This window comes from Schistocerca serialis, chromosome 2 (assembly GCF_023864345.2).
Source record: "Schistocerca serialis cubense isolate TAMUIC-IGC-003099 chromosome 2, iqSchSeri2.2, whole genome shotgun sequence".
NCBI classification, from domain to species: Eukaryota; Metazoa; Arthropoda; class Insecta; order Orthoptera; family Acrididae; genus Schistocerca; species Schistocerca serialis.
The window spans coordinates 608,881,124-608,908,984 of record NC_064639.1 but is presented as its reverse complement, the minus strand read 5'-3'; the positions used below and the strand labels follow the sequence as shown (position 1 = coordinate 608,908,984).

General features: G+C 37.4%; 1 protein-coding gene across 1 annotated transcript in view; it reads left to right on the top strand.

Annotated features, from left to right (window-relative positions):
• The window catches only part of LOC126457652 (inactive rhomboid protein 1), a 284,568-nt gene extending 260,426 nt beyond the window's left edge, over positions 1-24,142 (top strand). Inside the window, exons 13-14 of the mRNA XM_050094140.1 lie at positions 10,775-10,928; positions 19,730-24,142. Coding sequence (XP_049950097.1) covers positions 10,775-10,928; positions 19,730-20,164 — 589 coding nt within the window. The 3' untranslated portion in view covers positions 20,165-24,142. The remainder of the gene's footprint in view (positions 1-10,774; positions 10,929-19,729) is intronic.
• Positions 24,143-27,861: the final 3,719 nt, after the last annotated feature.

The following is a 27,861-nucleotide window of genomic DNA, read 5'->3' as shown; positions in this document are numbered from 1 at the left end:
GGCAGATTTGAGGCAAAGAGCGCAGGACGAACAGTTGGGTCATGTGGTTGTATAGAGTGGCCCAATGGAGGTCAAGCGAGAGACAGAACTATCTGCTACATTGGTGACATAGAACATCCAAGGATAATGTAACATGGTCATGAGTTATACAGTACGTTCTGCTTTGCCATGCACATGGATGCTGATCTCATTTGTCGCACCGAGTTGTAAACCCAGAGCCTCATAGCAAGGTTTAGGTATGTGTCATGATACTGTACATGTTTCCAAGCCTGTGTTGATCAGGGAATATGTACTAGTGGATGCATTCCAGATGTACACATGCCCTCCAGTGTGTGTGATCGTTGTGGATGAGAGTTGGCTTGTCAGTTATGGCCAGCTTGGTGCAGCTATATCAGTCTGTGCTTGAAGTTTGGGTGCAAGCAGTTGAGAGCAGTATGGCTGATATGTACATCGTACCTGCAGTGAGGAGGCAGCAGGTTAGCAGAATCAGCTGGCCTGGTGGGGCCATGAAGTGGGCACTCCAGGTGCCAGTGCTCGGGCCAGGGGGTTGCGATGTCAGCTTCCCTCATTGTCAGATAACATTGCTTCACTCTATGTGCTGGCCAGTCAGATGGGAAGAGGGATAGGCTCACCTGTGCTGATTCACTACCTATATTGCGTGACTGTAAAGTATCTGTCTGCCGGAGCCAATTTCCTGTCCAGCATATCTTTTTGTGTGTGATCATTATCATCTGCATTTGCTAAGGGGGCTTCACAATCCATAGTGTCCAGAGGGCAAGGTCAGGCATCAGGATGGATCCACTAATGACCATAAGGCAGTGCCACAGTTGAGAGGGTGTGCCGTCCAGTAAATGTTCCTGGTAAATCACTTGCCGCACCCATTGCTCCGGTGAGCGAGAAATACATTGCAAGAGTGGTGCCTTCGATGTGTTGAATTTATTACTGGTAGGAAGGGTGAGTATTAGGTCAATGATTAACTCTGTGTGCTCAGCGAGATGGCATATTAGCATCACAAATTGAAAGTTATCATCGGCAATTCCTAACGTCACAAATATGCACTCTGTCATTGCAAATCATAATGTCACTTTGTCAGGCCTGACTAGAGGGATTTTAGGTTATGTTACTAATCATCATTGTGCAGTGTAGTCCACTGGTTGCTGCCCTGTGAGGGCTGGATAATAAGGCACTACCATGGCTTTTGCCTGTAGACATTACATAGTTTTTCAATGAAACATGGCATTACCTTTGCCCTAGGTTGTGTTGCGGAATGGTCACATGAAAAGTTTGTTATCACAGAGCATAAGAGATGCAGTAGGGGTGTACATTACTGTAGATTTAGGATTGGCAGTTGGAATATTATTTGTCCTTTGCAAACACTAAATTTGTAGTTTCACAGCACATGTCGTCGGTGTTGCACAATTGTTATTAGTACGGAGTGGTCTTACCAGAAGTCTGTATATGTGATGGAGTAGGTGCTGAAGATATGGAAGGTGTAAAATCATTCCATACACTTATAGCTTGTGATGGATGACTAAAAGTCTTTGTATTATGTTCAGAGCTCCAGTTACCTGTTGAAAGTATCCATTGTTGCATCACAGTCACTGTATTCTGCACAGTAATGTCAGCACCCACATCCTATTCTAATTTGCAATTTGCATACTGTTTGTTGTTCTGAGTACTGTGGATACTGAGCAGGATTAATATGTGATACAATTGGAATCATCGAACCTTGTAAAACACTTGGTGGGCACCAAGTTATGTCTGCTGGTCCCTCCATGGTGTAGACATGCATAGACAAAGAATCTCAATACATGTAATTTATTTTACACAGCATTATACACAAACATCTTGCTACTGCAGTCTCTTGGCCTGAACTAACTATTTTGGGTGCAAACACTTCACTCTGTGCTGTCATCACTGGTCAGTGACAATCTTCGGGGCACTGTCTTCACAGCCTTATGCTTTGTTTTGCATCTATTATCAGGGTGTATACAACCCAGGAAATCTGGGAAAAGCCTGGGAATTTTTTCATCCGGGGAAAGCCAAGAAAAACCTGGGACTTTTTCAGAATTCTGGGAATTTTTCATTGTTTTTTCAGTTAAATTTTTGTAATTTTGACTGGTAAGAATTGATTCTGTAGCAAAGAATGTTACTGTATCCTGCTACTGGAGAATAATACTGCAACAATAAAATATAAATTAGAGGAAAAAAATAAAACTTTAGCTGGAAAGGAATTTCACCATTTACAACAACAAAAGACTGTGCATGCACAAATGTCTGCAAGCAGCATAAATATGTCAAAAAGGCCGTAGGCCGAAGACTATGTAATACTTCATAACAATAATCAGCTTTCTATAAGTGCGATGTCACAATTGTTTACATAGGTTTGCCAGGGGGCTTAAGTGCAAAGCGGAGTTGACTTGCGTATGAGCAGTATGAGGCCTAGGAGAAAGGCAGGCCATGGTGCGTACATCACGAAGGTAGGCCTGTGCTCACTCGCTCGCTCAACTCATCAGACAAAATGCGTTTCTACACCTGTTAACTCATGACAAGGTGTGTACGTACAAATGAGAATTGCTTCTTCTACTGGAATCCGTTATTATGGAGTCTTACTGTTATTAGTCCTACAATGATCGGAAGTCTACAGGTCTACTTATAATTTGTTGCAGCTTTACTAGGTTACAGTAAAATTAGAATCATGCCAAAATGATTATCAGTTGCTTAAGGCACCACTTCTTGTATGAAATGAGGACTGTTAAGTGGAAGAGCTGGGCGAGCAAGTTGTGAGGTAACGGGCGAGTTGTGGCGCTCTGAATTCCAAGTTCGGAGTTGGTGTGGCCACGCTGGGGCCTCTCGGCGGTTCACAGCTCATCAGCAGCCGTGTGGTGCCAAACATTAGCCGGGGTCCAGGCAGGGAATTTCTTGGTGATTTTGTGTTGATGAAAGAGACTTGTATGCGGAGAGTGCCAAAGAGGGCGGACTTTGTGAAACCATCATGGGAGACATTTCACAGTTCATATAGAAATTAATAGTAGCCAGATGAATCATGATACCTCGAAAAGAAAAATCTACCTTACCATTATTTGCATGATGATTCTGATGGTGTAATCAGATTTTCAATATCTCTATTAATTTAAAGTTTAGTATCTGACAGTAAATTATACAAGTAACACCCAGCAACGAATGTCCAAAATCTAAATAGTTCATCCGATTTCATCGATCAAAGTGTCTTTAGAATGCTATTAGTGAAACCTAAGTTAGTATGAATTACAGGCATGTAACTTGAATAGTACATGAGTTATTGGAGGTCAAAGTGGCTGATTACTATCGATCGCATCAGTCCATAAGTACTCCACAGTTGCACGAGAAAATGGTAGCAGCATGCTTATAAATATATTTATTCATCTATGTCTTCGTTTGTATCTTATATATACTATTCATGAAGAAATTGGTCAAATATTTACTGTGTTTTAGAAAGCACAGAGACATTAGGCCACTGGCCTACCTTTCGTTGCTATTTCTTTGATATATGTTTATTTAATTGGTTTATGTATTTAATAATGTGTGTTAGAGTATGTTTATGGTCCAGCCGTAGAAATATTTGTTTAATTTCAAGCTATTTAAATGTAAATCCAGTATTTAGAATGTGTTTCAAAATGTTTGTGAGTGTGCGTTGGCTTGGAGACATGGCAGGAGCACTATCGCCAGTCACAGTGCTCATTACTAAGGGAAGCAACTACCAAAGCGAATGGAGGGGCAGTTGTGAACAGTGTGGCATGATGGACGGTCACACAGGATGTGAGGGAGATGCGATGGGGACACACAGTCGTGGGAGAGACTTGGAGAGTGTGGAGCGGTTTGCATGTGGTCACAGGAGATAGAATTATTTTGGAGTGCTGACTTGTGTTCTTGTGTGATTTCTGTGGCTTCTGCAGTGAAGACATAGTATGCGTTTAGAAGTGAATATTTTGTGAGCTATGTTGTTGTTCATAACTAATTACAAAAAGTAGGAATCTATTGTTTCCCTGTTATTAAACTTATATTTTGTTTAATTGCTGGACCATCGACACCAGTAAGTGTTTTGCAGAAATATACCACATTCTCAAAAGTACTTCTACTATCATACTTACCATTTAAAGTCGTTAAAAATAGTTCCTGCACATTTTATTTAATTGCAGTATTTTAGTTATAAGTTTCTATGTTACATTCGCATTGCCGAGTTATAGGAACCATCGACCATTCAATTCATATGTATATTCATATTGTATACTGTAGACTCAGCAGTACTTGAGTTGTAATGTGGCAACTATGTATCCCAGCCCCTAGACAATGAAACCAGTCAAAACTTTTAATATTTCAACTCTGAGTCTGTGGATGCATATTTGAGGGCCACCACACCTCATCATTTCATTATATTTTTGAAAGCCCGCAGAGTTCAGGCCTACCTTCGTGACGTACGTGCCACAGCCTGTCTTTCTCGTGGGCCTTGGAGCTGTTCCTTCTCCCCCTTCCTGCTACTTGAAATGTGGCTGTTGGCTGTATCGGCAGCAGCAGCAAGCAGCCAGATTATAATGAGAAAAATTTTTCTCGTGCACCCTAGCTGCCAGATTTGCGCGCGTGCAGAGTTGTCTGAGTTGTGGGGAGGGGGTTAGTCTCCACCTGATCCCTGTTTGCGCTAAGTGACTTCACTGTTTCCTCTTCCTTTATAGCTCCTACGTTAAATGAAAACAAAACAGATTTCTGCGGCTGCGAGCTATCAACTGAATTATAATACATTCACATAATTATGGAGGGCAAAAATATATTATTAGTTTCAGTTTTCTGATTTTATTTTATTTCCAAGTTATTAGCAGTCAAGCATTAATCAGCTTGCAGAACAATGAAGCTATTTTTGTCAGTTTGCCAAAGAAATGTGGGTTTATTAATCTTTCCCCTGAGGCAATCAATTTATTTGAAATGAAGTGTTTCGTTCCACGGTATCGACTAGTTCCAACTGTTCGCTGAATTTCAAGTGCATGTTTTCATCTTCTGCCATGTATGGCATTATGCCATAATACAGAACCAATATGAGATAGTACAGTACTGGTACTCCAAGAAATTACATCCCAAAAACCGCACTGAAAAGCTTAATTTCAGATGGGACCTACTTAATTGTGAATTTGGAAAAAACCAATGTGTACTTCAACAAAATTCCAATGCTTGTGGCGTATCCTCTGATGTCCCTTTTCTTTTAAGGTGTAATGTAAGCTCTCTTAATGCTTTATACATACAAGCATGCAGACTTCCTACACCACTGCAGCTGCGCACATGCAATAATACTTGTTTTCTGGTGTTCTCTGGCAACTGCCAAGTCAAACCTATTTCTAACAGTCTCGAGATAGTATTGCGAATGGTGATTCAAAAAGCATTATTTTCAAAGTAAATTTCTTTTTACGAAGATGAATTATGTTACGTGTGATAAAGTGGGATGAATTTCTTAAATCACAGAGCATTTAATAACTGAACATTTTGAGAACCAGCCACTTACAAGAATTTTGAGCCCAGAAGACCAAACATTTATGTCATTATTTTAAATTTACTGGCACATTTGTGTTATGTATCTTAAAGTATAACACACGCAAAAAAAGTTCAATATTACATGTGAAAGCTTAGCTACTCTTATAGCTTATTAATCTTTGAAACCAATATTACATGTGAAAGCTTAGCTTTTCTTGTATCTATACTATTTATATTATTGTAAACCATTAACTTTTCCTCTTTGTGTATTCACACTACATAACAGTGATCTTGCTATTGGCTGACTATAAGACAGGTCCTATGCTCTGAATATCTGCTGTCACCGGCTGGCGAGATCACATGGCATGAGATATGATTGGCTTACAAAAGGACATCACAATCTCTATTTCATTGCTCTGGAAACTAACGTGCTGTGTTTGATGCAATTTGAATTTATACTTTCATAATACAAAAATATGCAGTGTATATGTTGCTGCACATCAAAAGTCTTTCCAAAACTTCTCTCTCTCTTCTTTTCCCTCAAAAGCCTTTTCAAAACTTCTCTCCCCTGTTTTTTCTTTTTTTCTGAGAAGTTCTATGCCAGTGTATAAAATGTTAACCACTCAAAGGATTGATAAGTTTTACAGTTCCAAAGGAAAAATCTATGGGAAACCTACTGTCACTTAGCACGGAAAAAGTGAATTTTCACCTGGGAGAAAGTATAGTTCTTAAACAGCATGTTGTTGTTGTTGTTGTTATGGTCTTCAGCCCTGAGACTGATTTGATGCAGATCTCCATGCTACTCTATCCTGTGCATGTTTCTTCATCTCCCAGTACCTACTGCAACCTACATCCTTCTGAATCTGTTTAGTGTATTAATCTCTTGGTCTCCCTCTATGATTTTGACCCTCCACGCTGCCCTCCAATACTAAATTGGTGATCCCTTGATGCCTCAGAACATGTCCTACCAACCAATCCCTTCTTCTAGTCAAGTTGTGCCACAAACTTCTCTTCTCCCCAATCCTATTCAATACCTCCTCATTAGTTATGTGATCTACCCATCTAATCTTCAGCATTCTTCTGTAGCACCACATTTCGAAAACTTCTATTCTGTTCTTGTCCAAACTAGTTATCGTCCATGTTTCACTTCCATACATGGCTACGCTCCATACAAATACTTTCAGAAACGACTTCCTGACACTTAAATCTATACTCTATGTTAACAAATTTCTCTTCTTCAGAAACGCTTTCCTTGCCATTGCCAGTCTACATTTTATATCCTCTCTACTTCGACCATCATCAGTTATTTTGCTCCCCAAATAGCAAAACTCCTTTACTGCTTTAAGTGTCTCATATCCTAATCTAATTCCCTCAGCATCACCCGACTTAATTCAACTACATTCCATTATCCTCGTTTTGCTTTTGTTGATGTTCATCTTATATCCTCCCTTCAAGACACCATCCATTCTGTTCAACTGCTCTTCCAAGTCCTTTGCTGTCTTTAAACAGCATATCCGGGAAAAATCTGGGAATTTGTTTCCTTGTCCGCATGAACACCCTGATTATGTTGGGTTTGGGTTGTTTGGGGGAGGAGACCAGACAGTGAGGTCATCAGTCTCTTCGGATTAGGGGAGGATGTGGAAGGAAGTTGGCCGTGCCCTTTCAAAGGAACCATCCCGGCATTTGCCTGGAGTGATTTAGGGAAATCATGAAAAACCTAAATCAGGATGGCTGGACATGGGATCGAACTGTCATTCTCCCGAATGCCAGTGCAGTGTGCTAGCCACTGTGCCATCTCACTCGGTCGCACCTATAATGTCTCTTTCTTAGAAGTTTCTGTAAAATGACTGTATACATTGGATGGTCCCTTCCGTCTTGAACTGTTCTACTGGGTACATATATCCTGTGCATCGTCAGCTATATTGTTTCAAACTTGAGCCATAATTCCTCTACATCCTCCAGTGGTGTGCAAAAAATTTCAAGTTCTTCATTGAGGTATGACAGCACTGTTCCTTTACCTAGTTTATTCAACATATTAATCTTTCTACTTGTTTTAGTTGCCCTTTTTTACCATGACAATCACTGTTTCTACAACTAGTCCATGGTCACTGATACAAGTTTTGATGTGGGTGTCCTTAGCAGTCATATCTGTCTATTGCCATTAGATCTGTTTAGCAGTCAGATCTGTTTATTGCCGTTAGAGCTAAAATATTCCCATAATTGGTGGTGTTCTGAACCATCTATCCTAGGTAGTTTTCAGGGAAGGCATTTTGAAATGTTTCACAGGATGACTTGTCAAGCACACGAATAAAAATCTGTAATTATTCCAATTGATTGTTGGATGGTTAAAGTCTCATACAGTGAAGAAAATTTAAAAGCCAAGATTGTATTCAATATATTTATTTGTAATGACCAGTTTCAACAGTTAAATCTGTCATCTTCTTACCTTTAAAAATCATATTGTTATTTGTTCTGTTCCATTATGACTGCATCACATGTGCCATACCGCCATAATTCAACAAGTTTTTTGAAGATCAGAAGATATCAGTCTTATCTGTTGAAATTGATCGTCATGAATAAATAGTACTGGACGTGATCTTAGCTTTTCTTCAAAGCAATTACAGATCACTCCTTCTTATCTTTAATTATGAAGAATTTGAATCTCCTCTCATAATTACAGTATGGTTGGGGTACTTATGTGCTAGTGAACTAAAGTTTTCTCTAAAGTTTTCGTGTATATTGGGAGGTGAGTATGGTGGTCGATAGAAGGTTCCAGTTATAATTTTATGCCCACCCCTGATACTAAGCATTGTCCCAATAATTTGGCATACAGTGTCAATTTCTGTCTTGGTACATTTGTGTTTCTTGTGTATTGAGACACCACACTGATTTACCATTAACCTATCCTGTTGATATACAGTTAAATTTCCCCCAAAAATTTCACTGCTGTCAAGTTCAAGTTTTTACCAGCTTTCTATACCTAGTATCATGTGACCTTCATTTCTTTTTGGGATGCTTCAAACTCAGGTGCTGACTTTTGAATGCTTCAACAGATAACAATTAGTATTTTAATACTGGGTGTATCAAAAATAATCATCCGATTTGCCATGTCTATATTTCTGAAACTAATAAACATATACAATGAATTTTGTTTTTTGATGAACGGAAAACGCAAAAAGCTTTTTCTTCATACCTTTTCATAAGTGTTCAATAGCCCCCCCTGAGGTGCATGGTATATGTCAATGCTGTATTCAAACTGTTCCCACACTGCAGCAAGCATGTTCTGAGTTCCAGCTTCTACAGCTGCTGTTATGCAATATCTCAGCTCATTCATTGTTGCTGGTACTGGAGGCACATGAACAGTCTCTTATAAACCCCCCACAAGATATAATCACATACAGTCACATCCGGTGACCTTGGAGGCCAGTAATGTAAGGCTGAATCATTTGGTCTAGGGTGACCAATCCATCGTTCAGTAATCCTTTGATTTAAAAATTCCTGCTTCCAGATGCCATTGTGGCAGTGCCCCATCCTGTTGACAAAAGAAGTCATTCAAATCAGTCTCAAATTGTGGGAAAGAAAGTTCTCAACCATATCGAGATATGTGCTTCCTTTAGCAGTGTTATTGGCAAAGAAAAATGAACCATAGATCTTTCACCATGAAACTACATGAAACACATTAAATTTTGGAGAGTTCCCCTCATGTTGTACAACTTCGTGTGGTTGTTCTGTACCCCATTTTCTCACATTATGATTGTTTACCTTTCCATTTAAATGGAATATTGACTCGTCACTAAACTTCACATAGAGCTTGCAGTAGCTGAATTTTATATGGTTTCATGCATAAATGTGGAAGCAACACACGCCAGATGGACATTGGGGGCATGTTGAGCTGTCAAGCTCCATGATGAACAGATTTCTGCGGACTCCTTGTGAAACTATGGCAGATGAGTTTGACGTCTGTGTCAGACACTCGGGGATGGCCTGGTGATTTGCCTTTACACAAACAACCTGTTTCTCAGAATTGTTCATGCAATCGTCTAATGCTCTGTGCTGTAGAGGATCCACACCATACCTAGTATAAAAGTCATGCTTAACAGTTGTTACTGACTTGCACTCCACAAAATGTAGAACACAAAATTCTTTCTGTTGTCCCAACACAATTTTTACTAGAACTGAAGTGGGTGCACACTGCTGCTACCTAGCAGGAACTGTGCAAAACTTGAGAGTTTGCTCTTTCCGACAGTATGTTGTTCATGCACATATCTCAAGTAACATAATAATTACGATTTTTTTAAATCGGGTGATTCTTATTGATGTACCTTGTATTATTATTTCTTTGATGTGCAGTGCACACCTCCCATTTAGGGGGTCTTCTGTATCTCAGCCCTGTACCACAAGCCTAGGAAATCACAGTCCAGCTTGGCACAGAACCTTCTCAGTCTCTGGTTTGCACCTTCCACTTCACTCAAAATCAAGTGCCATGATGTGTTCTGGGTACTGCAGATTGTGAGCTTCATTGAAACTCTGTGAGCAAGGCTGGTATTGTCAACCTTCTGTCATTCAGTGGAATGATCTGAGTATGATATCGAGTCCAGACAACAGGCATTGTTAACCCCAACATGTGCCACGGTCTGCAGTTTGTTAAACTCTGTTCCTTCAGTGGTTGTTGGGGTAGCCTCTTCAACATATTGAGTGAGGCATCCAGGCATACACACTTAGTGCACATGGTGTTCCTTCCCATTTCTTGCTGCCTCTTCCCTAAGGGGTACCATTATTTGCCATGTGTTCAAACTGTTGATGGTTAGTGGATCGTTATGCTTTTCTGCTTGCCTCCCTTGACATAGGACTAATCACACATTGACATACCATTCACAGTCAAGTGGATGAGTAGTGATAGATTCTGTATTCCTGCAGAAGAATCAGTATCTGCAGGAGATTATAGTACTTGAAGTATTGTTGCTATCTCTGGTAAATGACTCTTGGGTGCCCTTCTAACACACCCATTTACAACAACTCCTATTTGCTTGAGTAGCAGTGTCCATTATTATGTATGTTACTTTTAGCAAATGTTACATTAATAATAAATGAATCTGCATGTCCAACAGTTTCATAACCATGACTTAAATTTATACTATTTTCTTGAATATGGAGTAACATTTTTAGCATTCTCAAAATGTTCAAAAACTAATTCATTTATTCCTGCACTACATTAATTTTGATTGTTTTTTCTCTTGTTACATTATAGTGACAGGTATTTCTTTCTCTTTCTGTACAGAGTACTACACCTTGCAATAACCCTTGTGATTCAGTATTTTCTGATGAGAGATTTGGAGAAACTCACAGGTCCCCTACGAATAGCTATCATATACTTGGGTTCAGGCATGGCTGGAAACCTGGCAAGTGCCATTTTTGTACCCTACCGAGCAGAGGTAAGTTCAGTATAGTGTAAAAATTAGTAATTACGTTTGTTTGTGTGACCATCTTCCACAGCAGCTGTTAACATCTATTATTATAGGTTATTTGTCTTCAGCTGACAGCAATGTAATTAAAAAGAATTACACCAGATGCATTTCACTTTTATTTATAAAGCATCTTCTGTGGGATTCTGTAAATTGGATACATACGTTTGTAGATTTATTCTTTGATTCTTTTAGGTTAAAAATAGCGTTTTCTTTATGAAGTTAATCTGTAAGCTACTTGCGGTGTTTCTTTACACAGTCTGCACCTTCCCCTCCTGTTAGCAGTGGCTGATGTCGACAGGCTTCATTTCACATTTGCAGATTTTGCATGATTTCGTGCACTACAGTATTTATAATTGACTTTCTTAACTGTTTTTGATTCATCACTGCTGAAGTGTTTAGGCCTATTTGTTTGTTTTTGTTCATGTTGTGAGTGTTGCCAACCTATGAAATGATTTTGTGTGTGTGTGTGTGTGTGTGTGTGTGTGTGTGTGTGTGAGGGAGAGAGAGAGAGAGATTAAGTGAAAATGTCTTGTATGAGGATAGAGATGTGAGAGTTGTTGGGTAAGATTAGATTAGATTATATTAGATTTACTATCATTCCAATTGATCCGTAGTGAGGAGGTCTTCCAGGATGTAGAACATGTCATAAAAACAACAATACATGACAAATATTTACAACTCAAACAAATAAGCTAATGTCCCATTCCACAGGTCCCAAGTGGCATGGTCATCATTTTTTAATGTACGCTATATGAAACAATCATTTTGCAAATACTAATGCACTGAATTTAAAATAAAAAAGTTTCTTTTTAATTTATTTATAAGGTAGTAAATGTGTAATACAACTAATAAATACTTATTTACAATGAACACATTACTGCACTGAACTGGTGCAGAAGTTAGATTGTACTTAGACACACACACACACACACACACACACACACACACACACACACTCTTATTTACAATGAACGTATTACTGCACTGAAATTGTGCAGAAGTTATATTGTATATATATAGAAATCAGTTGATTCTACTAAGAAATTCATCAACGGAGTAGAAGGAGTTGGCCACCAATAAATCCTTTAGGCACCAATAAATCCTTTAGGATAAATGGATAAAAGGTGCCTGTGGTTATATTTGTACTTTAAATGTTATATTAAGTGGTCAATCAGTTTAAGAGTGTGTGGTTAACCAAGTTGATCTGATCTTTTATGAGTTGTTTCTTATCTGTTATGGTTTTTTAGATGTGGTAGTTTTCTTGTAATGTGAGGTGGTGTTTTTTGTTGTTGTTTATCCTTATGATTTCCATATTTGTGTCTCTGGTTGTAATTTTATGTTGGTATTGGTGTAAGTGTTCTGCAAAAGTTGAATGATTTGTCCTATACTTCCATGCTCTTACATGTTCTTTGTATCTGGTGTCAAATGTCCTGCTGGTTTGGCCTATCTATCTTCCATCACATGTATTGCATTTCAGTTGGTATATTCCTGATTTCTGATACAGACCAGTTTTTCCTATTGTTTTTGCAAAGTATTTCTGAAACAATGAATACAAAGAGAACTTAGTAACAAAGTTGAACAATAAAATCTAGAAATAGAAAAGAACAAACACCCAACTGTCACCAACACAAGCACAAAATCACACACAAGGAAATACACAAATACAATAACAGAAACAGCACAATGTGTGAAAGAAACAGATGGTAAAAGATGGTACACAATGACTTACAACCACAAATACACACACAGAATATCCAATACTTCCAAAAAACAAGGCATTTACCACTACCTCCCAAATCTATCCCATAATCACTGTCCAGGCCATCCCTCTCATCCTTGCCCCCCCCCCCCCCTCTACCCCATCCCCATTCTTGGGAGGGGGGGGGGGGGGGGGAACCACCCAACACCTCTCATGTCTCTATCTACATATAAGACACTTTCACTAACTCCCTCCCCCCTCCCTCTCTCTCTCTCTCTCTCTCTCTCTCTCTCTCTCTCACACACACACACACACACACACACACACACACACAAAATAATTTCATAGGTTGGCAACACTCACAACATGAACGTAAACAAACGAATAGGAATAAACACTGCAGCAGTGATGAATCAAAAACGGTTAAGAAAGTCAATTATAAATAGTGCAGCACAGGAAATAAGGCAAAATACCAAAAACTGTAGATGTGAAATGAAGCCTGTTGACATCAGCCACTGCTAACAAGAGGGGAAGGTGCAGACTATGTAAGGAAACACCGTAAGTAGCTTACAGACTAACTTCATAAAGAAAGCACTGTTTTTAACCAAGAAGAATCAAAAAATAAATGTACAAATGTATGTATCCAATTTACAGAATGCCACAGAAGATGCTTTAGAAATAAAAGCAAAATGCTTCTGGTGTAATTCTATTTAATTACATTGCAGTTAGCTCAAGACAGATAACCTATAATAACACATAGTAATTTAGTGCTTATTAGTGTTAACAGTTTACCAATGCAGCAGTCAAAAGTAAAGGTGGCACTTACATTCCCAGAAGTATTTGAATTCAAAGATAAAACAGAAACACACTACACATTTTATTTCCAGAACAATAACCCTACCCAGTAACATAAGTAATGTAAAGTTACACACTGTATATATCTTTGAATCTGATGCATCACATGGAAGAGTGAATGCAGTGTTATTGGAAGGAGCATAACATGGACTAATTTCTCAAGAGCTAATGACACAGAAGTGTTTGCACATGCATATGAAACATTTTATAGTACAGTGTTTAATAGAAAAATTATGTTTCTTTCACTTTTTATGTTAAACTGTTGATAAAACATCAAACGCTGTTTTTAAACAAAATGTTTATATAAATCCCACAAAAGTATGACAGCACTGGAAGAATATGTCAAAACCTTCAAAGCACTCCCAACTCCACTCTGTAGTGAATTAAGAAAGTTTCTGTGATGACAACTGACAACCTTCGGAGATTAATAATGCACACTGTATGCATCTTCCTAACAACACTGAATAAATACTGATACTGATATTTCCACAGTCTTCCACACACACACCTGTAACTTTGCACAGTAGGACCTGAGGATTCATCAACAGCTGCTACTTCTTTCAGAAGTCAGTCTAAAAACACAAGTGTTAGAAAGCTTTGCTTGCAGTCATGTATTCTGCCTCCATTGAAGAAAGAGCTTTAATTTACATTTACTCTTAATTGGTCATCCATGAAACTTGAGTAGAATGCCACTTGTTGATCATTTGTGCCTCTGTCTCCACCATGATCATCATCACTAGAAACTTCAATATTGCAGTAGTCATCCTTCTCAATCTTACTGCCATCTGCAGGGCCTAATAATTGATTTAAGATACCTGTGTACTATATTTGTTTGAGCAATGGAAAATGTGTCTGTATTGGTGAATCTTTAACTCTTGATGTGACATTAACTAAGTATGACAAATCTGGTCTTGCACCTTGTGTTAAATACATCAAACTTCCAACTGCTGTCTTCCTCAGTAGTTTAGTATTATTAAAAGAAGATTATGCACCTTGTTTCCATCCTGGCTCAATGAATAAAGATAATGGTTTTGCACTCTAACATTCTCTTCACATATTCGTACTGATTAATTTGAATACAGTTGTCGAATTTGTTGATTTACAAGTCCATAATGTAATGCATCTTTTCTACAGTGATCTGAAAATGTTTACTCTGCTACTCAATAAATTAGTTATTGCATCAATAGAGCCCATAGCCAGTCCATTGTCAACATAGAACATCAGTACCAAGTTTTCACCATAAAACATATATGGATCTGAACAGTTAGGTCATAAATTACTTTCAGCATTTTGAGGCTTGCTTTAAACCCTACAAGCTCTTCAGTAATTTATATACATGTTGTGTACCATCGGCAAAGCCTCTGGTTGGTCCATGTAGATTTCATCTTCAAAGTACCATTGAGAAATGCTGTCCTTAGATACACCAATCATGTTGAATCACAACATTCAACAGGGCTCTCATTGGCTCAAATCTTGCTACAGGGTTAAATGTGTAAACATAATGTACTCCAGAATGTTGGGTATAACATGTTGCCACCAAATGAGCCTTATATCAAACCATTTCATTATTTGAATTTAATTTTGTAGGGAAAAAAAAAACCATCAATTTTCAGTCATCTCATTTGCTTCGGTTTTGTCAACTAGTTTCCATGTTTTATTCTTCTTCAGAGCATGATGTCTTCCTCCATTGCTTTCTTCCATTCTTCAGAATAGCCTGACTGCACTACTGCTTTATAATTTCTTGACATTTCACAAAGTAGCATCATTCTTGATTGATGGGTTGAATCTTTGCGGTAACATGATGGTTTCTTCAAGTTTCACTGTACATGTAAATTGTGGATTCCTGTGTCTTTATTTATTGCTTCCAAGTTGGTCTCAGCTTGTCCCTCAGTGTTGTACAAAGAACTACTAACCATTTCTTCACTTACAGTTACATCATGGGTCATACAATATCATTAACCATCCCCTTCACAATCAACATTTTCACATTCAGTTTCTGCAACATCTTCCCTTTCATCTATATCTGAATTATCAGTAACCCTTGCAGTCTCCTGTGTAAAGGTTTCTTAATTGTTTCCAGTTCAATTGTATCTCTCTGCAGACACGCAAATACATTTTTATTTTATTTTATTTTATTTTATTTTTTTCCTCTTTCCAGGAAAGTAAACATGGTACCTCCATGTAGCACCCCATACCAAACATCACCAAATTATCGAAATGACCTTCTTTCTTAAGAAATATGCCAATTGGAGTTTTATTTTCATTTTTGTGGGACCAGTTCAACTCGGAATGTACATTGCAGCCGAAACTGTCTCACCCTTCAATGCTTTTAGTAGTTATTCAGCAGAGCTGAGCAGAGCCAAGAATATGCCATTTTGCGAACTATTCTATTTTTCCTCTCAGCAACTCCGTTCTGCTGAGGAAGTATATGCCACAGTAATTGAATGTTTCAGTCAAACTGATTCAGCAGACTTGTGTACATCTTTATTATGAAACAACTTACCATTGTTTGTATGTAATACTTTCACAGAAACTTCAGATTGAGACTTAATCATTTTAATAAACAGTAATGACTTTCCTTTAATTTCATCTCTATCTTCTCAAAAGATACATTACCCTGAAACTGGAAAAATCATCCATAAAAACAACAAAACATGAGTGAATCATTTTCTTCCATCCATCCACAAATTTCTGCATAAACTCCTCATTTAGTGTGCACTCTCTCACCATTCGCCAGCTGATGATGTTTACCACAGGTGCACTCCTCACAAGAGCTGACATCAGTTGTCTCTATATCAGAATCCTTAAAAAGTGGTGCACATAGAATTTATTTTAATGATCCATTTTTTCATGCCATGTCTGTAAAGTATCATCAGTTTTAGCAATAACATAAGACTTTTCTTGATGAACTACTTCCACAGCCAAACAATAAAGCTCATTTTGCCACTGGATTTGAAAAATACCCACAATTTGCCATCATTTTCAATTATTTGATTTATTTATTTCTGTGGAGCTTTCTTAACATAAAACAAGTTACAAGACCACTTGGGCAAAACCAAAGTCTTCAAAATATTGCTCTGTTAATTGAAAACATGTAAATCCATTTGACCTGCACCAAATACCTCAATTTTTAAATCATTTTAGGATTTCAAGTGGTTCTTATATAGTGTACTAGTCACACTGATTTGTTATGTGAAGTGTTTCACCACTGTCAATGTACCACTCATCACAGTCCAGTTTGTTTGAATCTACAGAAAAATTGTCATTCTCACCATTAAAACTTCCTTTTCAATTTTTGAAGCTTCTGTCTGGTTATGACTTCTTGAACTTCCCACTGATGTTACCCTAGTTGATAACATAATATAGTCCTTTCTTTTGTCTATGCTAGTAGTTTCACTTTATGATGGCCCTTTTTCACAAATTCAAAAAATCAAAACTACTTAAAAGTTTTGATGGTGACCTATTTTGCACATGAACATCATTTTCTATCTTCATCCCATTTATAATAATAAATTTTTGATATAATAGCTTTAGATGAAGTTTGACTGCACCTAACCTTCATTTTCAGTGTAGTTTCTGTAGCAACACTTTCATCATCATGAGCTGTTATTCTCAGTTCATTATGTAAACACTATTTTTGTAACTTATTCCATGTTTCCTCTTCAGGACATAAATTGTGCCATGTATTATGCAGACAGTTTAATGTGGCAGCCTTAGGTGAGTGTGTTCTGACCTATAGATGTGTAAGATACTGATAGAGGTCAGGCCAGAAGTACAACATTCACGGCACTGCCAACCTCAGCAAACTATTGCACTGTAGCCATTATCAAATGCTTTGTGTACTCCACTTTGCTCTGTGCTGTGTGTTGCTCACTTTCTTTCCTTATTTTGAAATGAGTGAAGAGACCATTCCTGTTATGCCATGGGCTTTGATTACAAACACTGCAACACAAGAAGGGATTGGCAGTAACTGTGACCATTACGTCACTTCTGTTGTCACAGGATCACAGAACATGGAAGTAAGCTCCCAGCCCTGCAAGGGGGAGGTGGGGCTGGTTGGCTAGTTCCCCACAAAGATGATGTAACTTACCAAACCAAAAGCGTTGGTATGTTGATAGACACACAAACAAACACGCGCGCGCACACACACACACACACACACACACACACACACACACACACACACACACACAAAATTCAAGCTTTCGCAACACACGGTTGCTTCATCAGGAAAGAGGGAAGGAGAGGGAAAGACGAAAGGATGTGGGTTTTAAGGGAGAGGGTAAGGAGTCATTCCAATCCCGAGAGTGGAAAGACTTACCTTAGGGGGAAAAAAGAACAGGTGTACACTCGCGCGCGCGCCCGCACACACACACACACACACACACACACACACACACACACACATATCCATCCACACATATATAGACACAAACAGATCTGTTGGAGCACTGCTGCATGTCTGCTTGTGTCTATATATGTGCAGATGGATATGTGTGTGTGTGCGAGTGTATACCTGTTCTTTTTTCCCCTAAGGTAAGTCTTTCTGCTCCCGGGATTGGAATGACTCCTTACCCTCTCCCTTAAAATCCACATCCTGTCGTCTTTCCCTCTCCTTCCCTCTTTCCTGATGAAGCAATCATGTGTTGCGAAAGCTTGAATTTTGTGTCTGTGTTTGTGTTTGTTTGTGTGTTTATCAACATACCAACACTTTCGTTTGGTAAGTTACATCATCTTTGTTTTTAGACATATTTTTCCCACGTGGAATGTTTCCCTCTATTATATTATGGCAGTAATAATGGCACATATTTAGTCCCATTATTACTTATCTCTTATTGTAAGTAGTAGTCCATAATATGCATTTGGCTTATATTCTCAAGCGTGCTCTGTGATCTGGGAGCTGAGCTTGGGATCTGTTGCAGCACTGCTGCTGTGCTTATGAGCTGGACTGAGGCATGCCAACTGCCGTGTTGCACGTGCTCTCCAGACTGAGTTCAGGCTGCTTGATGTCAGTGTGCTGTGCGCAATACAGTGGTGCTTGGGCTCACAGTCAGAAAAATTTGGGAGGCTCTACAAATTGTGTTTATATTTGTATATAAGCCACAAGGTTCGCACTACCTATTATAAGTGTTATTTGACAGATATCAGTGGCATTTGTGTTGTGTGGAGAAGAAGGCCGATGATGAGAAGTTAAATGCCTTGATACATAAATGTCAAATGGCGAAAGCAGTGTCAAAAGATGTGTGACTGCTGACTGTGGTTCTGCAAGAACATGGTCTGTCAATTTTAGTGCAGATGGGGGTAAACTTACATTTACAGTGATAGGAGTAAATTTGCACTTACAGAGACACCAGGTGTAAAAATACATTTTTCAGATACTGGGAATCCACTTGGTATTTTCGCATTATTTTATGTTGACAATGATGACCAATGAGACCAACAAAATATGTGCTGAACCATTTGTAAGTTCCCATGCAGACACACACAAACAATGATTGCATGTGCACAAATGGGTACCAACAAACAATGAAGAATTTTATTCTTTGTTCACAATGTTATTCCTACACGGTATTGTTCAGAAACCTGAATGTATTACTCAAGGAAAGAAATTCTTGAAACACAGATTTTACAAAAAGTAGTGTACCATATTATGCATGAACTCCTTCAATAAAATACTTCATTCGACTCTCAAAATGAATCACAATTAATTTGTTTATTTTCAAAATCACACTGCTGCTGAAAAAACTTTTAGTTGTTGGCAACTGATAATCACAACAATCACTTGACTGGAGCAAAGTGTGGCAGAACTGGTCAGATTATGTTGCCCCACAAGAAAGTGCTGCAAAACACAGGAATAATTACACGGGTGAGAACAGACAGCTGTGTGCGCAAATGCCTGCACAGCAGTGCAACAGCACAGGTAATAGTATGACGATGGCCACTACTTGGCAGAACATCCTGTCAGGAGGTTAATGTGTTTTGAGCTATATACTACTCTCGGTTCACTCACTGCATATAGTGCTGGTAACTGGAGCTGGTGTTACGAATTTCATTTTCATTGTTGTGCCCAGTTCTAGAAGTAGTAAGTTTCAGCTTGGATGAATGGAAGACAAATTATTTAAAACTGAGATGACTAAACTAACAGTTGTCATATATATAATAAAAAAATTATTTTCAGTGAATTAAAAGGAGCTTCTTTCTGCTTTGTTTTCAGGTCGGTCCTGCTGGTGCACAATTTGGACTTCTTGCGTGCCTCATTGTAGAGGTGCTTAATGTGTGGCAGATGTTACGCCATCCAGATCACGCTCTTTTGAAGCTGCTTTGTATCACATTGTTACTTTTTGTTTTTGGCCTGCTTCCTTGGGTCGACAACTATGCACACTTGTTTGGGTTCATATTCGGCTTTCTCTTGTCATATGCATTGCTACCATTTGTTTCATTTGGGGAGTATGATCGTCATAAGAAAGTAGCCCTCATCTGGGTCTGCCTGCTTTCAGCAGCCTTCTTGTTTGCAGCTCTTATTGTGCTGTTTTATATTGTCCCTGTTTATGACTGTGAAGTATGTACTTATTTCAACTGCCTCCCAATCACTCGGGACTTCTGCTCCAGCCAGAACATCAACTTCAAACGTGAAGAACCTGTGGTATGACAAATGTGGCAACGGTTGGGAGGAACCGTTATTTTCATCAGGCTCCTGTCAGCTGGGTTACAAATGCTTTCTTGTGGGAAGTACACTGATTTCCAAACAAATGTGGACAGTTGGAAACGAGACTACAAAAACAGTCAGATGAGCTCCTGTACTGATGCTTTTATGCCATCTGAGACTGACTGCCACATGAATACTGTTTTACTTGGACTAAAATCCTACAAAATGATAACTGCAGTTTTCCTTCCAACTATGTTTCACAAGAATTACAGCCTGTTTTTTCAAAAGTGTATGTTATGAGTGCTGATCTTTGCCTTTGAGTGATTGTTTTATACTACCATCATTGCCGGATTTATAATGTGCCAGATGTTTAACTCTGAAGCTTTAATGCTTTCTGAAAATACTGTTCATTACATATAATAGAAGTGTTTAGTGTGGAACTCAAAATACATGAAGACAATATACTAATAAAAAACTGTAACGACAGACTTCTGCATCTGTGGCTTAAAAAACTGATAAGATGCACTTGTTCTCTGTTATGAAGTCTGTCAGTGTTAATAGGAACATGTCAGAGAAATAAAACTTCACATTGTGTTTCTAATACCAGTGGGGGTAAGAGTGGTACAAACTGTTTTTAGGAAAGAGAATGTGCCAACTTTCAAACTGAAATGATGTAAGAGATAACCTGTGAGATTTGTTAAGTGAAGAAAACTTTTGTAAACTGTAATAATTGTTTCAGCTGCTTTATATTTATGATTATCTTTCTATCAACACTATTTTATTTAAACCTAGGGATGAGACAGAGATAAATGTACAGAACATAATACTGGTGAAACATGTGTCAAAACTTTGCATTCCACTGTGAGAATTCTTGTTTTATTACCCATATTTATCCAGTATATAGCCATTTTACTCATTAAGTGTACGTTGAACATATTCATTTTAATAGAATGCCTCATCCCTGGGAAGACGAGTTATTTTTTATATTTTTGGGGCATTAATCAAAAATATTTTTTTTGTGATTTTTCATTTACAAATTAATGCCACATCATAAATTAAATTATATTTGTTATTTTTGTGAGTTAATGATAATATTTGCTCTGAAATCTCTACAAGCAGGATATAATTAAAATCTCTTTTTGTTTGAGTCTCAAAAGTCATCACTCTCACCAGTATCCACCCCATAGTGAACGATTTCACACGTTAAGGCTCTAGGATGTGACAGAAGGCAGGACTGTGGAATGACTCCTTTTATATGTAACGAAAAAATCGCAAAAATGATTGCAACATTGTTTTACAATGTCTTCAGTCTTTTATAAAAAAATCTACAAAAGTGATATAAAAAATAAAGCTACACACAAGTGTCTGTATAGAAACTGAAAATATATAGAAAGACTCATCATGTACAGTTTGTGATATTTTTTCCATCATATATAAATAAATATAAATATATATATATATTATAAACAAATCATCCAAAATGCTTTTTTGAGCATGTGATAAACAATTTTTTAATCACTCCATCACACTGCAAGACTTCATGTTGAAATGAAATGGTATGATATGAAAGTGATGTAAGTTGGTCATTGGCATGTTGAGGAATCTGTGTATGAGTCAGCTCAGCATTATACAGCATGGGGTATGTGTCTTCCGTTAGTATGTAAAAAATCTTTTTGAATGGCTTTTTTTATAATAATGGAAGATGAATGTGTGCTTTTACTCACAAATTCCATTAATTACTCATCACATATTCTATTTACCCATCATTCTCAGTTTTGTTTGATGAGACTGAAGTGTGCACTTGCCTTCTGTACTAATGGCAACAAAAGTAAGAGTAATAATAATAACAATAATAATTATAATTATGATAATTGCAACAATAGTAATAATGTTTATTTAGTTTAAAACTTGTTGAAGAAAACTCTGTGCTGTTTTTTTGGGACTTCCTCGCAAGCTTCCAAATAAGAACATGCCTGATGCTCTCCTTAAAAATTTATTTGTCAGCCTTAAAGTTTAAAGTTTCTTTTCCCTAGGGAAACATGTTTTGAAACATTAATTCATATATGTAATGTCATTACATCTTAAAATCATTTATATCTTTTAATTAATGTTTCCTTTTGTTACATGTTTGAAAATTGTATACATACATAAAACATTGCAATGGAACTGGAAAAACCTTCATACTAAAATGTGTTTTCATATTGAGCTGTATGTTTCGATATGCAATATTTGAGCCTGCAGTTTGAAGCTTAGTTGGTATTTCTACATCTACATTTTCATTGTGTAATGTTCAGTTTCACATTACCAACAATCCTATTTCTAATCAATACCCATAGAACATGATTTATGTGATTATCGCATGTCTCGAACCAGTCTTAGGACTAGAGACCACAACAGTTATTGAACTGTTTTCATTTTTTATTATTTATTTATTTATTTTTTAATGAGACATTGTTTTATCATATGTCCTCAAGATCTCAGTTTCAGGAATTTAAGTTTCCATGCACAATCTGTTTAAATTTATTTATAGAGGCTTAATATTTTAAGGCCAAATGACCTTTCACTAGTCTGTGCCCATGTACTAAATGCATATTTGTGGATGGTCTGTTGTATAGTAAAAATTTATGCTTGATCTGAATTTTAAGTGATCATCAGTACCATACATTAACCTCTGAATATGGATTTTGTCATACTACAGGGCAATTATACATTATTGTGCCGGTGTTGCTCAAACAATGAAATACTTTCAGGTTTAATGGAGCATTTTCTTCCCATCAGAATTTAGTATTTTCTTTCATTGAAATGGCTGCATCTCTTGAAAGTAATTGAGATGGTGAATGCCTGCTTGTCTTCTCTCATTCTTATTCTTAATATCTGATGAATGATCACAGTGTTAGGAAGAATCCAAACATACTTACGTAAGTAATGAAGGTTTTCCCAAAGCCACAATTCTGTACAAAGGTAATGATGTATACTAAAGGATGACATTCAGCTGTTGATTATCTGTGGATCTTATATATTCTCTGTATTTGTGTCAGAAATATTATTATTATTGTTATATTAATTAATTTTCTGAAGCTTTTTTGAAACTGATAGCAAACAACATACAAATCTCTTGACCTTAAGCCTTGTGTTGTGAAAATTTCACACATGCCCCTTGCTGTAGATCAATGAAATTAACAGTACTCCTCAAGAAATCTCAGGGGATGTCTGCATAGTAAAATTCATTTACAAAATTATCCATGATGTTATACAACTTACGGATGGTGTTCAGATTTTATTTGTATACAGGCATGCAAAGTTACCCTGGAAGAGTTCAGTCTGATGTTATTTTGCCATTTAAGACAGTAAGTTTTGTTTCTACTTCAAAGTTAATTTTTCATTCAGGTCAGATTTTAATTTGGATTTGACATTGCTAAATATATAACACTCCTGAGATTTCCCATATGTATTGAAACAGTAAGAACATTTAAATAGTATTCTAATCTTAAAATATGTAATGTGTTTGTGCAACATACTTATCAGATGATATTTCTGTACAATAACATTTACATGTGACCAAATATATTTTGAAACTGAAGTAACCTTGAAATATGTTTCCATAATTATTAACATGAACACCTGGAAATGGCTGTACTTCCTGAAACTATGAAGTGCAGGTTTTCAATTTCCAAAACCAAATGCTTTTAGCTTTTTCTTTTTAATAATGTGGTTCATCATGTGAAAAAAATAACTTAATTTTAATTTGTCTCATATTCCACGTATGTATGGGAATATGTCACATTAATTCATTAATTTATTGGGATTGAGTAGAATCAGAGCTGGTCACTGAAAGTATGTTTAGAAATATGAGCATGTTCCAGGTCATCATTAAGACTGATGAGAATATTTGGCAATTCTGCAGTTAAACAACAAAATGTAATATGCTTTATGTTCTCCATTATTGTTCATAATATGAAATGAACATGAGAAGAACTTTTATTATACTGGAAGTTTATGTGTAATTGTGATTTTTTCCCTCCCCAACCTAGATTTTTATATGAGAAGATAAACAGATGGGGTAATTTTTGTGTAAGAATAAAGTAAATCATTAATATAGCAAACTGGATTGTGTATTTCTGTCCAGATTTTACATTATTAGTCAGGTGCTATGCAGACATACATAATGTCACCTCACACTATTAATTATCATAATTTTTTAGCTCTGTGTGCAGGAGTCTTGCACTGGTGAGACAGTTACATTTATACTTTGTTTCCTCATTTCTTCCTCTCACATGGGCCACTCTGACATTCTCATTGTAGTCACATTTATGAATCCTAACACAATTTGTGCTCTGCAACCCCCATTTTTCTGTGCACACACTTCATATTTACATGGACCAGTCACATTAATGCGACTATCATCTCTTTCAACATCAACATGCGATAATAACTCAGACAGCAGCACTAACAGAGGAAGGTATGTTAATTGTGTTAGGGGGATGCAGAAAACAATACAGTCTTTATCGTAATATGAAAACAGAGTGCTTTATCAGACACTCAGAGGCCAGGATCATTTGCTTTCAGGCCAAGACTGGAAGCATTTCCAAAATGGCTAAGTCTGTCACATGCTGTCATGATTAAAGTATACCGCATATGGCAAAATGCTGCTATCCAAATCCTGCACCAAGGCAACTGTGGTGCATCATTGGCTGTAGATGACAGGCATGAATGATGGCTGTGGAGATGTGTATGGGCAAATAGACATGCAAAATGTCTGAGCAATCAACCACCCAGATGAATGAAGGGGTTCCCAACAGTGTCTCCTCAATGACTGTTCAGTGAACATTGCTGTGTATGGGCCTCTGGAGCAGGCAGCACCCATGCTGACTGCTATCTATCAGTGACAAAGGTTTGAATTTGCACACCAGTATCACAACAGGATGTCCACTGACTGGTGATAGGTGGCCTTTTCAGATAATCATGTTTTATGCTCGATCGCACCAATGACCATTGGTGTGTACAGACGTGCAACAATCGTTGGAAGGGTCCATACTGGAGGAGGTAGTGTTATGACCTTGGGTATGTTTTCATGACATTCCCTGGGTGATCTCATCATTCTGAAAGGCACAATGCATTGGCATAAGTATACATCTATCCTTGGTACCATTTTCACCCCTGCATACAGTTTATTTTTTCCTCAGCACAGTGGCATCTACCAGCAGGACAGTGCAAGGTGTTACACAGCTCACAGTGTATGTGGGTGGTTCAAAGACCACCAGGGTGAGTTTACCATATTCGACTGGCTACCAGATTCCCTGAATTTATACCCAATCAAGAATCTATGGGGCCACTTCAATTGGCACGTCCATGCCATGTATCCTCAACAAGAAATCTAGCGCAGATGACTGTGACACTAGAATCATACTGGCTTCAAATCCCTGTTGAAAACTTCCAGAACCTCACTGTCTCTTCCTGCACATCCCCATTGCAAAAGGTGCTTCTGGCAAGTGGTCACATTAATGTATAACAAATTTTCAACATTATCACTCAGAATATTCACTGTTACAAATATCATGCATTGCACTTTATTTAAGTGCCATTTTTATGCTTTATCTTCTGCAGACATGACATGATTTTATTCAATACTTCTATAATTTCAGTGAATTTTTGGCTTTCCCTCAGTTTTGCCTTTTAATGGCTGTCACTGTAGTATTTGCTTGAAACAATAGACATAAATGAAAGTACGTTAATTTGAAGAGTTCATTGCTAGGTAATTTTCATGCTGAAATCCCACTACATGACCAATTCATTTTCAGATTTGTAAACATTTTATGAACAGTTTAATTTCAGATAATAATTAGAAAGTATTTAATTTAAGAGAATAGTTTTTCTCATAACTTATTAACAGTGAATGGTCATCCACCTTTCTAATTTATTTTACAACTAGTCATCACATTTTATTACTGCTTTCCCACCAGTTGCCTTCTCATCTAAACTAATGTTACCTACATCACACACTTGTTGTACAGTATTATCTCTCTGTGTTCTGCAAAGTCCAAGTAATATTAAACTTCTTTTGACTTTTAAGGACCTGAGTCTTAAAACAGTTCAGCTGGAATATTACTTTGAACTAGATATTGTTTTACAGTTACAATTCTTTAGCAAAATCATCCATCACAATCCACTGACTCCATACCCAACACATCCTTAGCCACTGACATATTTTCTATACAGTTTTCTTTTGTTGGGCCTAATTACCTTAGCTGTTATTACAGGGCCTTACTCACAAAGGTGGCAGCACTGAGTGAGTAGCAGCTAATTACTGGAATGTGAAACTAATAAATTCAAACTTAATACTCTCTGTGTTCACTTTTCATTTGAGGAAGTGGTTATCTATAAAATAACTCTGCAATTACAGGATATATACCATATTCAAACACAAGAAGGTCTGCTGACAAATTTAGTTGCCTTCGGGCAGACTAGTGCAAGTTAATAAAATTTTTTGAAGTAAAATGGAAAGTTTATTGTGTTGATGGCTGTGAGATCACAAAGAGTAGATTCAGCCACATGATTGGAAAAGTTGCTTTTCATCAGTCAGGGTATATACCCTCTGGGAGAACTGCGAAGTCCAGGAAAATCCCGAGAGTTTTTTCAGCTAAGAGAAAACTGGGAAAAATCCAGGAAATTTTTAGAATTCTGGGAATTTTTCATTGTTTTAGTTTTCAGTTAAATTTTTGTAGTTTGGACTGGTAAGAACTGATATTCTAACAAAGAATTTTACTTTAGCCCGCTACTGTAAAATAATACTCCATTAATAAAACACAAACAAGGAAAAAAATACAGCTTAAGATACAAAGGAAATGTGCCATTTACAGCAACAAAACACAGTGCACACACAAACGTCTGCCAACAGCAAAATGTGTTAAAGGCTATACAATACTTTATAACAACAAACTGCTTCCAATGGGCATAACATCACAACAGTTTATATTAGGTTTGTTTGAGCAATTGCCAGCGGTCTTATGCGCATATGCGATTGAGTCACCTATAGCAGTACCTTCTCCCGCTTCTGGCTACTTGAAGCATGGCTGTTAGCTGTATCAGCAGTATCAACAAGCAGCCAGATGCTACCCGGAAAATTTTTTCTGGCGGGCCCATGCTGCCTGATTTGCGCATGCACAGAGCAGTCTGGGTTGTAGTGGGTTGAGGTGTAGTCTCCATGTGAACTGTGTTTATGTTTAGTGATTTTGCTGTCTCCTCTTGGTTTACAGTTCTCATGTCAAATGGTTATTAGTTTCACTTTTCTGATTTTATTTTATTTCGAGGTCTTAGGCATCGTGCATTAATTGGCTTGCAGAAAAATGAATTTATTTTTGTTGATTTGCTAAAAAAAATTTGAGTTTAATTACTCTTTCCCACAGAGGCAGTCAATTTATTTGAAACACTATTGCTAGTGTCAACTGTTCACAGAATTTCAAGTGCACATTGTTATCATCTGGGAAATAAAGAACTAAACATGAGATAATACAAAACTGGTACTCCAATAAAATTTGCATCCTGAAAACTACACTGAAAAGTTTAATATCAGGTTGAGGCCTACTTCTTCATGAATCTGGAAATATGAATGTGTCCTTTAAGTTGAACTAAGCCTTTTAGTAGGGTTTACGAAATTCCGATGCTCTTGGAGTATCTTCTGATGCCCTGTTTCATTTAAGACA